Source organism: Sycon ciliatum, chromosome 11 (assembly GCF_964019385.1).
Source record: "Sycon ciliatum chromosome 11, ocSycCili1.1, whole genome shotgun sequence".
NCBI classification, from domain to species: Eukaryota; Metazoa; Porifera; class Calcarea; order Leucosolenida; family Sycettidae; genus Sycon; species Sycon ciliatum.
In genome coordinates, this window is record NC_088653.1 from 5,711,524 (window position 1) to 5,726,242 (window position 14,719).

The 14,719-nt window shown below is 45.8% G+C and overlaps 2 protein-coding genes and 1 long non-coding RNA gene across 3 annotated transcripts; 1 reads left to right on the plus strand and 2 right to left on the minus strand.

The window, feature by feature from the left end:
• Positions 1-588: 588 nt before the first annotated feature.
• Positions 589-2,780, minus strand: LOC135827297 (uncharacterized). The gene is made up of 3 exons (XR_010555378.1): positions 2,609-2,780; positions 1,163-1,408; positions 589-749 (listed from the first exon to the last, which is right to left on the minus strand). It is a non-coding gene; the product is annotated as an uncharacterized LOC135827297 (long non-coding RNA).
• Positions 2,781-7,696: 4,916 nt separating this feature from the next.
• Positions 7,697-8,651, minus strand: LOC135827025 (uncharacterized). Its single transcript, XM_065339546.1, has 2 exons — positions 8,385-8,651; positions 7,697-8,022 (listed from the first exon to the last, which is right to left on the minus strand). The coding sequence occupies exons 1-2, from the start codon at positions 8,593-8,595 to the stop codon at positions 7,697-7,699; spliced, it is 537 nt and encodes a 178-aa protein (XP_065195618.1). The 5' UTR covers positions 8,596-8,651.
• A 3,549-nt stretch (positions 8,652-12,200) lies between these two features.
• Positions 12,201-14,565, plus strand: LOC135827026 (tetra-peptide repeat homeobox protein 1-like). Its single transcript, XM_065339547.1, has 2 exons — positions 12,201-12,243; positions 13,661-14,565. The coding sequence occupies exons 1-2, from the start codon at positions 12,201-12,203 to the stop codon at positions 14,563-14,565; spliced, it is 948 nt and encodes a 315-aa protein (XP_065195619.1).
• Positions 14,566-14,719: the final 154 nt, after the last annotated feature.

Below are 14,719 nucleotides of genomic sequence, written 5' to 3' on the forward strand. Positions count from 1 at the left end.
AGGCTATAATCACGCAAGTAAGGTACTTTTGGAAATTTCAAAATGGTGAACCTGAAGGGAGTCATTTTCCAAAGCATTTCCAGCAATTTCGTCTGAGGAAATTATTTGTGGAGATAGTATTCTTAAAAAATGGAATCAAGGGGTATGGCAAATGCAGATACCAGAACCTAACATTTTGTTTTTCTTCATTGGCATCTGGCGCTAGCCAGCGTCCACGGCCCTTCATTTGTATCTGTGCGTGTGTGCGTGTGTGTGTGTGTGTGTATGTGTGTGTGTGTGTGTGTGTGTGTGTGTGTGTGTGTGTGTGTGTGTGTGTGTGTGTGTGTGTGTGTGAGTCTGTGTGTGTATGTGAATATGTAAAATTGGTAGGACCACGTATTGTACTTGCCTGGGACTTAGAATTTTGAGTGAAAATTCGAAAATAAAAATTTAACGCGGCCGAATGTGTTTTAGCCCTTGGAGGCCGAAATTTGCATCGGCCGAACATTTGCCGACTCACGGTAGTCAGGGCTCCGAGCTTTCAAGTTCTCTTGTTTCCAGGCGCCTTTTTCCCTAAACATGCACACAGTTGTACTCACTCGCATCGCAGAAAGGTACTGAAGTGAGCGTTCCATCTGTTTGGCAAGTTACCGTCGAATTCCCCACTAGTGGGTGACCGTTGTTGCAGGAATAACTAACATCTTGCGTAAGTCGGACCGACTTCTTGTCGGCTTTTCCATCAGCAATAGCAGGCACATCGCAGTACAAACCTGTACGCAAGAAAGGAAAACATGATTGTTTAAGAAAAGATCATCTTTTGTATTTTCATGACATGATTGCATCGGTTTATTTAAAAAACGTTTAAGAAAAAAGATATAGATCTTTGATAAATACCCACACTCCTTAGTGACCACACCATTACCACCCTCGCACAGAATTAGAACTCAAATTCAAGAGTATCCGTGTTATCTCTTTCTCTCTTTGGCGTTTCATCCGACACACTGTGGCAAAGCTTGTTCTAGCTGCTTTCCAACTAGCCATCACTCAAAGGACAATGGAGTTACGACAATTTGCGCTTCACAAGCTGAAATTAAAAAATGTATAATGCTCATCTTCAGAAATGCAGCTATACATAGAAAAACAGATTTACTCGTCTTTCGATCATCTAAGCTGCTGTCCTCACCTTTAACACAGATGATGGCCAATGGGTTGCTATAATATTGGTCGCCAACTCCTTGAATCCAAACATTATTTACATGCGTTATGGCCAGTATGCGCAGGAATGAACCAAGACATTCGTCTGACCTCGACTTTGGAAGGGACATCTGTGCGTCTTCACATCGTTTCTTGGCATCATTATGGTTTGCAGATCTTGCATTCATGACATGGTAAAGGTCATAATTACGACACCTGTGCACCATTGCTCGTCCTGTATGAATACAGAAATGAAGCCAGGTATACACACATACATACTGTCAGAAAAAGTCAGAGCATTAGAACACTTGCCCTGCATCTATACAACACATAAACCTGTGATCACTCTGCGCTGGGCCCTCGGGTTTTTTTATACCTATGTTTCGCGTCGTTCGGGCGCATATGTTTCGGAGTCTTCTTGGAAAAAACCGACCATGCATCCCTTACACATGCAGTGAGTGTAAGATCGTGCGATTCACTGACATCATGCGCGTGGATTGGTTGCGTCAGTCGAAGCATGGATTCAGAAATGGCATCGAGGCCAGTGTTGGTAAGTCGTTTGATCAGTAACTGTGATCACTCCTGGCCAGGACTTAAAGGGCTCAAATCGTCAGCTGCCATTTCCTTGCTTAAGCTGTGTTCCCAAGTGGCACGTGGACGCGGTACGCGTGCGATTTATGCGTGCCGAAACGCGCTCTCAAGCTTTCACAAAAAGAGCAATCCGAGTCGTATTTAGCGCGTGCGACACCTTCGAGTACTAATTTGTTGACCCCGCCAGTCAAAGTGACTGGCATGTACGCTGGTACGCGTCTGATACGCGCTGAAAATTCCAACATGTTGGAATTTCCATTTCGGCGCGTTTCCGTACGCATGGCGCCCCAAAAGCCAGCAAAAATACGCACAAACGCGTGGTTTCACGCGTACACGCGCAAGCTGTGAACACAGCTTTAGACAAAATTCATGATAGTGAATGGAAACGTAAAATGTTTGGCACCTATGTAATCAGGGAATGGCCCATGCCACAATACATTTCCTTGCTCGTATCGATATTTGCGAGGACTCCCATTACAATCCATAACGATCATTTGAATCTGGTTTCCATGGCAGGGGTCGCGCAAAATGGAAAATACACGTTTCGGCGTGTCGAGTCGCATTATGTCAACAACCGGTTGTCGTATCGCTTTGGGGATGTTTCTATACAAATTGTGCGAATCGAACATGGATTGACTGAGTTATGATAATTTGAACGAGCCACTAGGGACTCAATACGGACCCACGACTATGGGATGCACGTTCGCTGTACAGCGTTAGACCAGTACGACGGGCGTGGGACACGCAACTCGTCTGCGTCGTACTAGTGCGACGCTCACGCTAAAGAGTTTAAGCGCTTAGAACCCGGGTCTACCTCAGCAATTAAACCAGTCATTGTTCTTACGTTTTACACAGATGACGGAAACCGGTTCATCAGCCAGTGCTGGTCTCATCAGTAAGCCAAGGTGACCCACTGTATGACCGTAATTTACACCCCGAGCGGCCCATGTGCCATAGATCCAAGCCGGTCTTACTCCACGTTCTGTGATAAACCGGAAAAGGCAGTCCTGCAAATCTTCCTCTGGCAGGGTCATGCCTTTCTTGGAACATTGTGCTTGAGACGAAGACTGAGTGTAGTCAGTAGAGCTTGGCTTGAGAAGGTACAGGTCGTAATAATCACCACATTCATACTTCACATCATTCCAAGTGCGCTCTGCACAGAGATGAACACAGTGAATTGACACATTCCACCAAAAAGAATGTGTTATTACAAAGTCACGGGTCATGAACTCGGATGTTGAGCCAAAGTTAACATGGATGAAAAGAAAGGAGAACAAGTTACAAGTTATGACTAACTGTCCACCAAAATGCACATGTCAAATGTCTCAGTACTCCTTGTCAGTTCATGCGTTTTTGTCGCACTCGTTGACTGTATATGATCTGGTGACGTCAGTGAACAGTTAGTCATAAATCGTAACATGTTGTCCTTCTTTTTGCCTGAAGTGTGTCCATTTTATGAGTATTATCGAATTTTGTCCTTTATGTATATTAGTGCTGATGCCCAGTCAGAAATTTCCAGTTTGTAGCCTAACCGGCACACGCAGTTGCTTCTGACGAGGGAGGGGGAATTCCCCAAAACACTGAGCAGGGAGCGGTGATTTCTTGCAGGTTTGCTCAGTGGACGGTTCGACGGACGTCTCGTGTGATCTGGATGGCAGTCGTGAGTCAGTCAAATGAGAATCCAAGTCGTCAGGAATAACACAAGCTCCCACGTAGAGAGCAACACACAACTACCCAGGTATGGCCGAAGTCGCACTAACCTCTTCTTCAAAGGAACATTCTTACCAAATGTAATGGTAATCCATACAGCAGCTTTAATTTTGTTTGATCCCTGGAATACATGAATTTTCCCCCAACTGAAAGAAAGTGATTAATTTTTGAAAGTATCGGGAGAACTTCAAATTTAAAGGATCAGTCGGTTAAGTGAACTGGAATGAAAACTACAGAAAGAATAAAAGAAGCAAATTGGTTGTACGCTGCGAGGCTTCTTTTATTCTTCGCTTTGAAGCCCTTCTTGGTACAGAGGCCAGCATCTATCACGAAGTAGAACACCCGGTCGACATTTTACGCAGGAGCAACCGCCTTGAATCCACCCAGTGAATCAAGCATAGGGTCGTACTCTTGTCCACATATCTTTGCTTCCCAAACAACGTTACTTGATCCAGCTTCATAACTCGGCACTTGTGCTTCACTAGTCGCACCTGCGGCAGCAGCAGCAGCAGCAGTCTGCTGCGACTGTTCCAAGCGGTTCATACTCGCAGGATTCAACTACAAACTATCCCGGCCGACTTCTCAATCGAATCAAGAGCAAGAAATAATGCAAAAAAGCCACTCACGTCACTCTTCTATAATGTAGCTTTGATATTCTTGCTGTGCTACCTCAGCCTGCACCAACATGGCCGCCCACCCTGCAATTACGTTATGGCACTCGGGGTCTGCGCTGCTTTGGCGGGATGTGCAACCATTCGACAAGGCGGTAAATACGCGCCCGACCACACATGTTCTCTAGGCTGCAGCGTTTTGGCATGGAGACTAGGCGCCAGGCGCGAGCCAATGGGAGCGTATATGGGCAGGCGTGTACTTACGTATTCACCCCACAGCAATAGATCATAATTACAGCTGCAGTGGTGTCGACAACTTCATTCTCCCGGGGGCATAAGGACTAACAAAAAACCAGAACCCCGCAGCAATAGATCAGAATTACAGCTGCAGTGGTGTGGACAACTTCATTCTCCCGGGGGCATAATTATTATTATTATTACTTGCATGTACGCGTTGGAGTCAACCATGCAAGCATGATCCACAACTTCGCTTATGCTGAACATGATAAACAGGACTATGACAGGGGAAAGAAATTGAGCTAGAACGATGATACAATGATATAATTATCATATACAATGTAGCTCATGGGTATTGAAGATATGTCATTTATGAATATGTCTTTAATTATGTCATTGAATATTGCAGCCTGAGTGATAATAATAGTGCTATTTCCTGAGTTTGACTGTTTCAGGACCTGTCGGAATATCACGATGCACAGATCTTCATGCATAGATCTCGCGGGGGCATAAGGACTAACAAAAAACCAGAACCCCGCAGCGATAGATCATACATACAGCTGCAGTGGTGTTGACAACTTCATTCTCCCAGGGGCATAAGGACTAACAAAAACCCAGCACCCTGTAGCAATAGATCATAATTACAGCTGCAGTGGTGTCAACAACTTCATTCTCCCGGGGGCATAAGGACTAACAAAAACCCAGAACCCCGCAGCAATAGATCATAATTACAGCTGCAGTGGTGTGGACAACTTCATTCTCCCCAGGGCATAAGGACTAAAAAAAAACAAGAACCCCGCAGCACTGTCTGAACAGGTCATTATTCTTACCTTTAGCACAGATTATGGAATATTCTTGGCTAGTTAGGCCTGGAATGTATTCTTGATCACTAGCTCTTGCAAAACCATGTTCATCGCGATGGATCCAAGCCGGAGATATGCCAAGTTTCTTGACAAACAACGAAAGACACTCCTCGGTCTCAATCAAAGGAAGTTTCATTTTTTGTACTCCACATTGATAGTCAGCAGCATCGTAGGTGCTCCGGGTTCCGTTTATAATGTAGTAAAGATCATAGTTTTGACATTCATGCTTCACAGTACCTGATAGGGGAGATCTGGGGCGCTCTGTGTGGACACATATAAACAGCAGCAGGAAAGCCAATCCACGCACAAAACAGACCATACTGAAAAAAACATTCTGAAGGCTTATCATCTTATTACAGTCATGGTGAGCTGAAGCATAACTCGTTCCCATGTGTTTCACTTCTTCTTCTTTTTACTATAAAAATATGATTTAAATTCACGCAGCTTCGTTACAGCAACTTGTATTGTGGCAAAACTGGGCAACACTCAGATGCACTGCTTCTTCACGTAGCTGAACAATTCTTCACGCAGCTCATCAATACTTAACGCAGCTCAGCAATTCTTCACGCAGCTGAACAACTCTTCACGCAGCTGAACAATTCTTCACGCAGCTGAACAAATCTTCTATAAAGTAAAATACACAGTCGCAGCAAAACTAACTGAAGCCATACTGACGTTCAATAGCATGGTGGTCACCTACTTCACGTCTTGAGTGCACAAGGCTGCAATGAACAAATGAGTTTATTCTGAACAGACATTTGTGTACTTTATTCATGCAATGTAAAAAACGGTGGAGACGATGTGCAATAAAACGATGAAAATATGAAGAAATGGTGAAGGGAAAAAATATGGATTCAAACAAGTTTTCGTACAACACTCATCAGGAATCGTCGTTGTACTAAAGGACACTGAAACAAAAATTGAACTATTATAGAAAATCTAAGTTAGAGAAATAACACTAAGAGCAACAACAGTGAAATTTACAAGTGTGAATTTTAACAATCAAAGCGAGAACTGAACAAAGGAGAAAGGAAGGAAAGACAACGTGATAACACATAACAGCAGTACATTACACCTAGAACATAACGGCCAAGTTTGGCCGCACTAAACACGACACGTTACTTGAACAATTTCAACCCAATTATACTATCTTTCTGTACACACAAATTAGGCTTGTACAGACGCTGATAGATAGCTTCCAACACTTTTAACTGTAGTCCATAACCATGGCGACCACGGCACAATACAGTGAACGAAGAGTCGGAATACGCACCGCAACAATCAGGACTAGCCAGCAGATGATTGTACACTGAAGACTTGCTACCACGAAACCTACGCACAACACTAACACTCTCACCGGCACTCTCACCATCACTCCCATCACTGCTCTCCGACTCACTGCTCCCTCCACCGTCCGTTCCATCCTCCGCTTCCTCTGTACTCTCTCTGTCTCGTCCATCCCGCCTCACCGGGTCCATTGAATTCAACTCGGCCGTCCGCCTGCTATCACGTCCCTCCTTTCACCCTCGTCCGCTGAGCGCGTAGCTTCTGTTGTAGTTGGCTGTTGATCATCTTGGTCTTTCAATTATGGGCTTGGATGGTGGATTAGTTGTGGTTGCTGTAGATTGCGTTGTTGGTGTTGGTGTGGGAGTTACTGAGTTACAACAGAAGCTACGCACTCAGCGGACGAGGGCGAAAGGAGGGATGTGATAGCAGGGGACGGCCGAGTTGAATTCAATGGATCCGGTCAGGCGGGATGGACGAGGCAGAGAGAGTACAGAGGAAGCGGAGGATGGAACGGACGGCGGAGGGAGCAGTGAGTCGGAGAGCAGTGATGGGAGTGATGGTGAGAGTGCCGGTGAGAGTGTTAGTGTTGTGCGTAGGTTTCGTGGTAGCAAGTCTTCAGTGTACAATCATCTGTTGGCTAGTCCTGATTGTTGCGGTGCGTATTCCGACTCTTTGTTCACTGTATTGTGCCGTGGTCGTCATGGTTATGGACTACAGTTAAAAGTGTTGGAAGCTATCTATCAGCGTCTGTACAAGCCTAATTTGTGTGTACAGAAAGATAGTATAATTGGGTTGAAATTGTTCAAGTAACGTGTCGTGTTTAGTGCGGCCAAGCTTGGCCGTTAATGTTCTAGGTGTAATGTACTGCTGTTATGTGTTATCACGTTGTCTTTCCTTCCTTTCTCCTTTGTTCAGTTCTCGCTTTGATTGTTAAAATTCACACTTGTAAATTTCACTGTTGTTGCTCTTAGTGTTATTTCTCTAACTTAGATTTTCTATAATAGTTCAATTTTTGTTTCAGTGTCCTTTAGTACAACGACTTTCATCGTTTTATTGCACATCGTCTCCACCGTTTTTTACATTGCATGAATAAAGTTCACAAATGTCGGTTCAGCTAGTTTTATTGATTGAGTTTATTCTAATTATTATTCTCCATCCAGGAGCGAGTTGAAATGACAACAAAGAATGAGCAACCAAAACGGAAGCAGCATTCTAGACGGCTGATCAGAGCCTGATCGCAAATATGTACTCACTTTGCAAGCAGATGTTACGCCGAGTCTGCGTTGTAGGATGCGTTTGCAGATCGCTGGCACGGAAAGGATCGTCAGGACCTTGATGCAAGATCCAATACGAGTCGTAAGTTCCTGTGTATCGGGTCAGCGAATCAAGGCAGTAGTGCAAGTAGGGCAGCGGGATGATGGCATTGATCTCCTTTGGATGCTCACAGTTATGTATGGCCGCGTAATAGGTAGAATAATCCTGCAGGGTCTGCGTGGGATAGAGCAGGAACTTGTCAGCCGTCCAGCAACTTGCCTTCTTTTCAAGTTTGGCTGCAGAGACGAAAAGAAAACGCAGTTTGCTTGAGACTCGGTTAGAACGGGTTTTTCAGCATCCACAGGAACGCCACCACCCTACAGAGTGAGAAGTCATAAATGGTAAGGGGCCGTCCGGGGTTACCAACACTTTTTGCAAAACGAAAAGGTTTTGCATTTTTCAGCACCCACCCACCTACCTACCTTTTCTGCAGGTAAAACGAGTTCACAAAAAGTATTGATGGTAAATTTCGATACCCATATATGCACATACTGAACGAAAATGTGGAAAGATTTTAGGACCTGAACAAGATCCAGGGCTCCCGCACCAGCTAAGCAACTGACTGTTGCAACCTATAATGCTCAAAGTGAATACTTACTTGACGACTTGCACAGGACATGAGCAGCAGTGGATGCGCGAATGTTCTGCGTGTTTGCCTTCATATTGAAAGCGATGGGGGCTCTTGAGACTGGGTTCAGCACCCAGATGGAACCATCAGCAATGGTCAAGTTGTTTTCGAGAATGAAATTCTTGATTTCGAGCACTTCATCCATCGTCATCAGTCGTGTGCCTCTGTCCTCACACGCCATACTAGCCCGATCAACTGTTGTCTGGTGTTGGCTAAAATACCAGTGTTCTTGGCCAACTGTCACCGAGTCTACAATACACACACAAAAGGGAACAGACGAGAACACAAAACATTGTCCAAACATCAAGTGATGAGTGAGAACCAGATGGGAATTATCCCTTGCACAACTGCTCTGTCCTCTCCGTACACAGATATCACTTCCAAAAGAGTATCTAGAAGCTTTGTCCCTCAATTTCCGGACAGGGAGCAGCCGGAAACTATTGCCATCGCTTTCAGCAACATCGATTTCTTTCTTTGCACCCAGAGCAAGGCGATTAGTTTTTTCCGGGAAGAGCAAAACCTTGGCTTTTTCATGTTTGAAGATTGTGTCCTCAGACTCCTCCACTAACAAAAAGACATTGAAATGGTCAGCACGATGCAATCGCTGACCAACTAGAAAGGCAACACAAAAACAAGACTGAACTTTGCTCGCGATCTCGGTATGATTTGGCAACACAATGTTTTATGTTTTAACTTAACACTTATGCAATCGTGGGGCAACACGGCGCCAGCAACCTTAACACAGTGGAAACTCACCTATTTCCTGGCAAACCGGCAGATCACCGTACCTCAAGTACACAGAAGAAGCAATTTCTAAAAGTGCAGAATTGTGGTATCGCCCGCCTGCACATGGAGGATTGGTGCAGCGTTCAAAACGCGGCCAAAAGCATTTGAATTTCGCCGTCTCCCATTCCAGGTATCGGTTCGGATCATCCCTGTTTTGGACTGTTACTTGTGCTGTTAGGCAGAAAGAAGAAAAGCAGAACAGGCTCGTAACGCACTAGTCAAAATAGGATTCATACGCATGAATAGTGTCGCAGACTGTCTATACACAACGGTGTGTAGCGCTCATAGGCCAAGTACAACGTCTAGAAGATTCGTCTAGAGGATTTGTCTAGAGAGGGCTGCGAAAAGCAATCCGCACTGACAACGGTCCCCGTCTCCGCTCCACTCTCCTACATTCTATGATCACCAGGTGGAACTGCCTGCCTACCAAGATCAGGATATCTGACACACGTGGTGCATTTAGCACGCACATGTAAAGCTAGGCAATAGATTATGTCACGTCGAATCAACGTGAAGTACTCGCTACTCCCTACTGGGTATTGAACAGGGAGTGGTGCTTTCTTGCAGGTTTGCAGAGTCGAAGGGTCGATGGACTTCTCGTGTTCTCTGGATGACGGTCGTGAGTCAGTCAAGTCAAGTCGGTGGAATAGCGCGAGATCCGGTGTGGGGAGCGAACCCTTTCTTACAAATCATCGCCGAAGTCGCAACCACTATTTCGTGTTATAATTTTATATTATAATATTATTATGTACTTGAGCCGTGTAAGAATATTCTTGCTGATTCTCTACCCAGGAGAATGAAGTTGAAGACACCACTGCAGCTGCACTTAGAGAAGGAGAGCTCTGTGCCAAAACTTTGCAGCTTAAAGAGCGTGTGTGGGCAGGCGTGTGTTTACCGCCATATTGCCAGGTGTGTCTTTACCACTATATTTATCAACCATGATTCTCTTCCCCTAATATAAATTCTGGCTTCGTTTTTGTTATTGCTTATTCCCATGTAACCACTGATGAAAATGCGTGAAAAGCTTCTGGTATGAAATTGACAACCTTGCTGTTGTGTGCATAATAAGCATTTAATATTATATAAACATGTATATACTGGGAACTTGTGGCCAGGCGCCAGGGGGTACATGGATGCAGCTAATGGGGTCGTTCTCGGCACTTGTGCCAGTGGTTGTGAGACGTATCCACTCACCCCCAGCGTCAGGCACTGCATCTGCCGCTAGCGTTTATCGGGTGTTAGCGGCTGTCGTGAGTTCCCTTCGGGAACGGACACGATAATTTACTTTTTTTATATACGTCATTGAGAACGACCCCTGTTCACTAATGACGTATAATATTATGTCATTAGTGGACCGGGGTCATTCTCAATGCTAGTGGGTCCTACAAACACAGGTCTGCAACATGATGCATTTAGCTAATGGTGAGGGTGCTCATGTTCTATTTCGAAAATTCAAATCAAACTTTCTTCCGAATAACAAGATAGTGTAGAGCATATCACTGCAGGACCCACACGCACTTCTGACCGTGTTTAAAGCCATTATTACTGAATCACGCAACGCACAAGGACAAGGGGTTTCTCGAGCACTTCAAAGCTCTCAACAAGTTGGCAGCGACACACACACACACATTCATACAACTGAACACGTACACACATACACATTCCTGCACACACATGCTCACACGTCCGCGCTCACGTACAAACACGGCGAAAAACTTACATGTATAGCAGGTGCGATAGTTCTTGCGTGCAGTGCCGGTGCACACTGGCCCTACTTTGTGATCATCATCCGCACTTGGACACCCATCGCTGTCTACACACCGCCAAAAGTTCCCACTACGGCAAGGATCTGTACCATCAATGTTGCTATCCTCCCACAAAGTGGCCTGTAGAGTACCACCACACCCTGCAAACAGTAGCCGAAGACGAAGAGGAGTGAAATCAAAAAGAGCAGATAAACAAATGCCGCTTGCATTGCACAATTACACTATCCCGATGTGACCTTGTCCCGAGAGCCAGTGAGCATGGTACGGAGTTATGAAAGAAGATTTTTGGGAATTTGAAAGATTGGCGGAACTTCAAAATTCAAAAGATCAGTCATTGAAGGGAAATGCGTGAAAAGAGGACAAAGTGCTAACCCCTCCGGGACACCAGGACTCGAACCCGAGATCTAGGTGGTCATGAGCAAATCTCTGACCCTCTTGCTAACAAGTGACAGTTGTTTCACCACGTCATCGAGGTCGGGGTCTGCAGCGCGTGATGCTGATCACCGTGATGTCAGAAAGTCAAGTCAACATCCGTTGCTTCCAGCTTCCAACTTTCAACTGCCAGTGAGCAGACTGCACTGTGATCACATGCGATTGGCCAAATGAGTGCTAGCCTGCGAATCAAGAGGTCCCTCACGCGAGAGCAAGGCTTGCAATGGGAACATGATCTCTACAGATTGATTTATATAATTAGATTGTCCATACATGTATATGACATTGTGTTCTACTTGGGATTGTGGTGGTGCTGGTGGGTACTGCATTTTTTTCTCTTCATTTTTTGATTTTACAAAGACCACTTTAAAAATTCTAACCATGAGCTGCAACAAGGGAAGCAAGCACTACATGAATTCTTCACATGCAATCCACGCTGTGTTTGCACCTGAGGTCTTTCTGCCGCTGCTTGCAACACGACGGCTTGTAATCGTGTCAGCAACACGCACACAATTATCGGGACGTATGCAAACAAACACACGTACATGCACCCACACGCACACTGGCACATGCACACATACACACACGCATTGACACCTACACTGCACACACGGAGACTCACCTTGAAAATGATTCCTGACCCCATCTTCGCTTACTAGAGCGAGTTCGCTACTCCCGCGCCTATGTACATACTCTAAGCAAGATACAGACACACAAACACACACTGTTCATTCAACCGTGGTTTGTGTTCAGGAGAATACTGCCGGCTCCACATCTACTGCAGTTGTATTATCTTATTATCATGACAGCGTTTTCTAGTATTCTGTTATCGCAGAGTATTCTATGTAGGTGTCCAGTGTACAGCCCATTTCAAAAATATAGGCGCATGGTACTTTTGAAATATTTCAAATTTGGCTAAAGCTTTTTGAGAATTTTTTCAGAATGTTGATCAGGTCCTTCCCACTCTTATATAGATTTTAGGCGATCAAATATCACACGTCCCATTTCGAAAACGTTGTGCACTAAGTGATCACAGATTTTATGTGATAAAGATGCTGGCCTAACGGTTTTTTTGAAACCCCGCGTCTATGTTTTTGAAATGCACTGTATGTGGTGTGACATATGGAGTACTTTCCTGCCATATGGAGTACTTTCCTGCCATATGGAGTACTTTCCTGCCATATGGAGTACTTTCCTGCAATATGGAGTACTTTCCTGCCATATGGAGTACTTTCCTGCCATATGGACACCACTGCAATGGTGGACAGTTTACCTTTGTGCACGTGCTCCAGATGCTTACAGTAAAACTGGTCATAGCGACCACTCGGATAAGACGACCACCTGTCCTAAAAGACCACTGAAACCAGGACTAATCAGTTACGCTATTTCCGGTCAAATGACTCTGGATACGGAGACGACCTGGTGACAGAAACCGCATTTTGAAGGCCCCTTGAGCGGTCGTGCAGGCAGGCCTAGTGGGATGTTCTAAGACCATGATTGAAAAACAGAGGGTACCAGGTTCAAGTGCTGCTTGGAAGCGGAAGGATGCTTTCCAGCCATGCTGCGACCCACAGTTAATTGGGAACTTGTGGCCTGGCACGAGGAAAACATGGATGCAGTGAATGGGATTTTCGGTCTTTGACCACACGTTGGTGAGCTGATCTACTCACCTCCCACCGCTTTAGAAGCTGCATCTGCGCCTTGATCCTTGAAGGATGGTGGCGTTCCTACAGGTGCGGAAAGCTCGGCCTCTATATAGAGAAACCGAGTCTCACGCGAACCGTGAAATTTTCTTTCTTTTTCTGAGCGGTCGTCTTAGACAGGTTTCACTGTACTGTGACAGTCCACACTATCACTGTCATTTCACCTTCTCCTTGTTCTCGGCATTCATATCGGCACACATGCACAGTCTGTTCACTGCTGGCTCATTCCTGCTACGCCTTCTCATTGATTCTTAGTAAATCTGGGGTTTTTAACTCTCCGCATGCCCTCTGGATTGTGATTGTACGCAAAATTCACTTTCGACAAACAAATGACGAGAGGTCACGTTTCGCATCTGACCACTCGGTTGTGTATTACCCCTAATAACCTGGTGCATGGCATGTTTTGGTTGTGTTTCAATAGGAACTATCTTGGAACAAGTTGTAATTGCTACACCTACTACCCAGCGAGTGTCTAGCCACTTAGATGCGGTGTTCTATGAGGTGTCCGTTAACCCGTGCTGCGAAAAATGTTTCTCACTGCATTGTTGACCGTCACTAGTCCAACCGTTTCCAACCGGCTGTGTCTGGCCCGGACGGCCTGGTGGTGAAAATGACCAGATCACATCAGTGCCTAACAGTCAGCCCAACCCTGCCACTATTCCCAACCCTGCCCCCATTACCAACCCTGCCACCATTCCCAACCTTGCCACCATTCACAACCCTGCCACCATTCCCAACCCTGCCACCATTCCCAACCCTGCCACCATTCCCAACCCTGTCACCATTCACAACCCCGCCACCATTCACAACCCTGCCACCATTCCTAACCCTGCCACCATTCCTAACCCTGCCACCATTCCTAACCCTGCCTCCATTCCTAACCCAGCCACCATTCCCAACCCTGCCACCATTCCTAACCCTGCCACCATTCCCAACCCTGCCACCATTCCCAACCCTGCCACCATTCCCAACCCTGCCACCATTCCTAACCCTGCCACCATTCCTAACCCTGCCTCCATTCCCAACCCTGCCTCCATTCCCAACCCTGCCACCATTCCCAACCCTGCCACCATTCCCAACCCTGCCACCATTCCTAACCCTGCCACCATTCCCAACCTTGCCACCATTCCTAACCCTGCCTCCATTCCTAACCCTGCCTCCATTCCTAACCCTGCCACCATTCCTAACCCTGCCACCATTCCTAACCCTGCCACCATTCCTAACCCTGCCACCATTCCTAACCCTGCCACCATTCCTAACCCTGCCACCATTCCTAACCCTGCCACCATTCCTAACCCTGCCACCATTCCTAACCCTGCCACCATTCCTAACCCTGCCACCATTCCTAACCCTCCCTCCATTCCCAACCCTGCCTCCATTCCTAACCCTGCCTCCATTCCCAAGCTGCACACCCATAGCACAATGCAATGCAAAGGCAATTGCTTCCCGCGTAAATGTATGTAAATATTTAGGTCCAAAGCGGCATGCTTGGACAGCTTGACCTAATGGAAAGTATCAATCAGCCATTGCCACCCATTGTCCAGTATATCCCGAATATGTTGATAAACAGTCATAAACGACACGTTAACACGTGAATTCAAATTATTGCTCCCAGTGT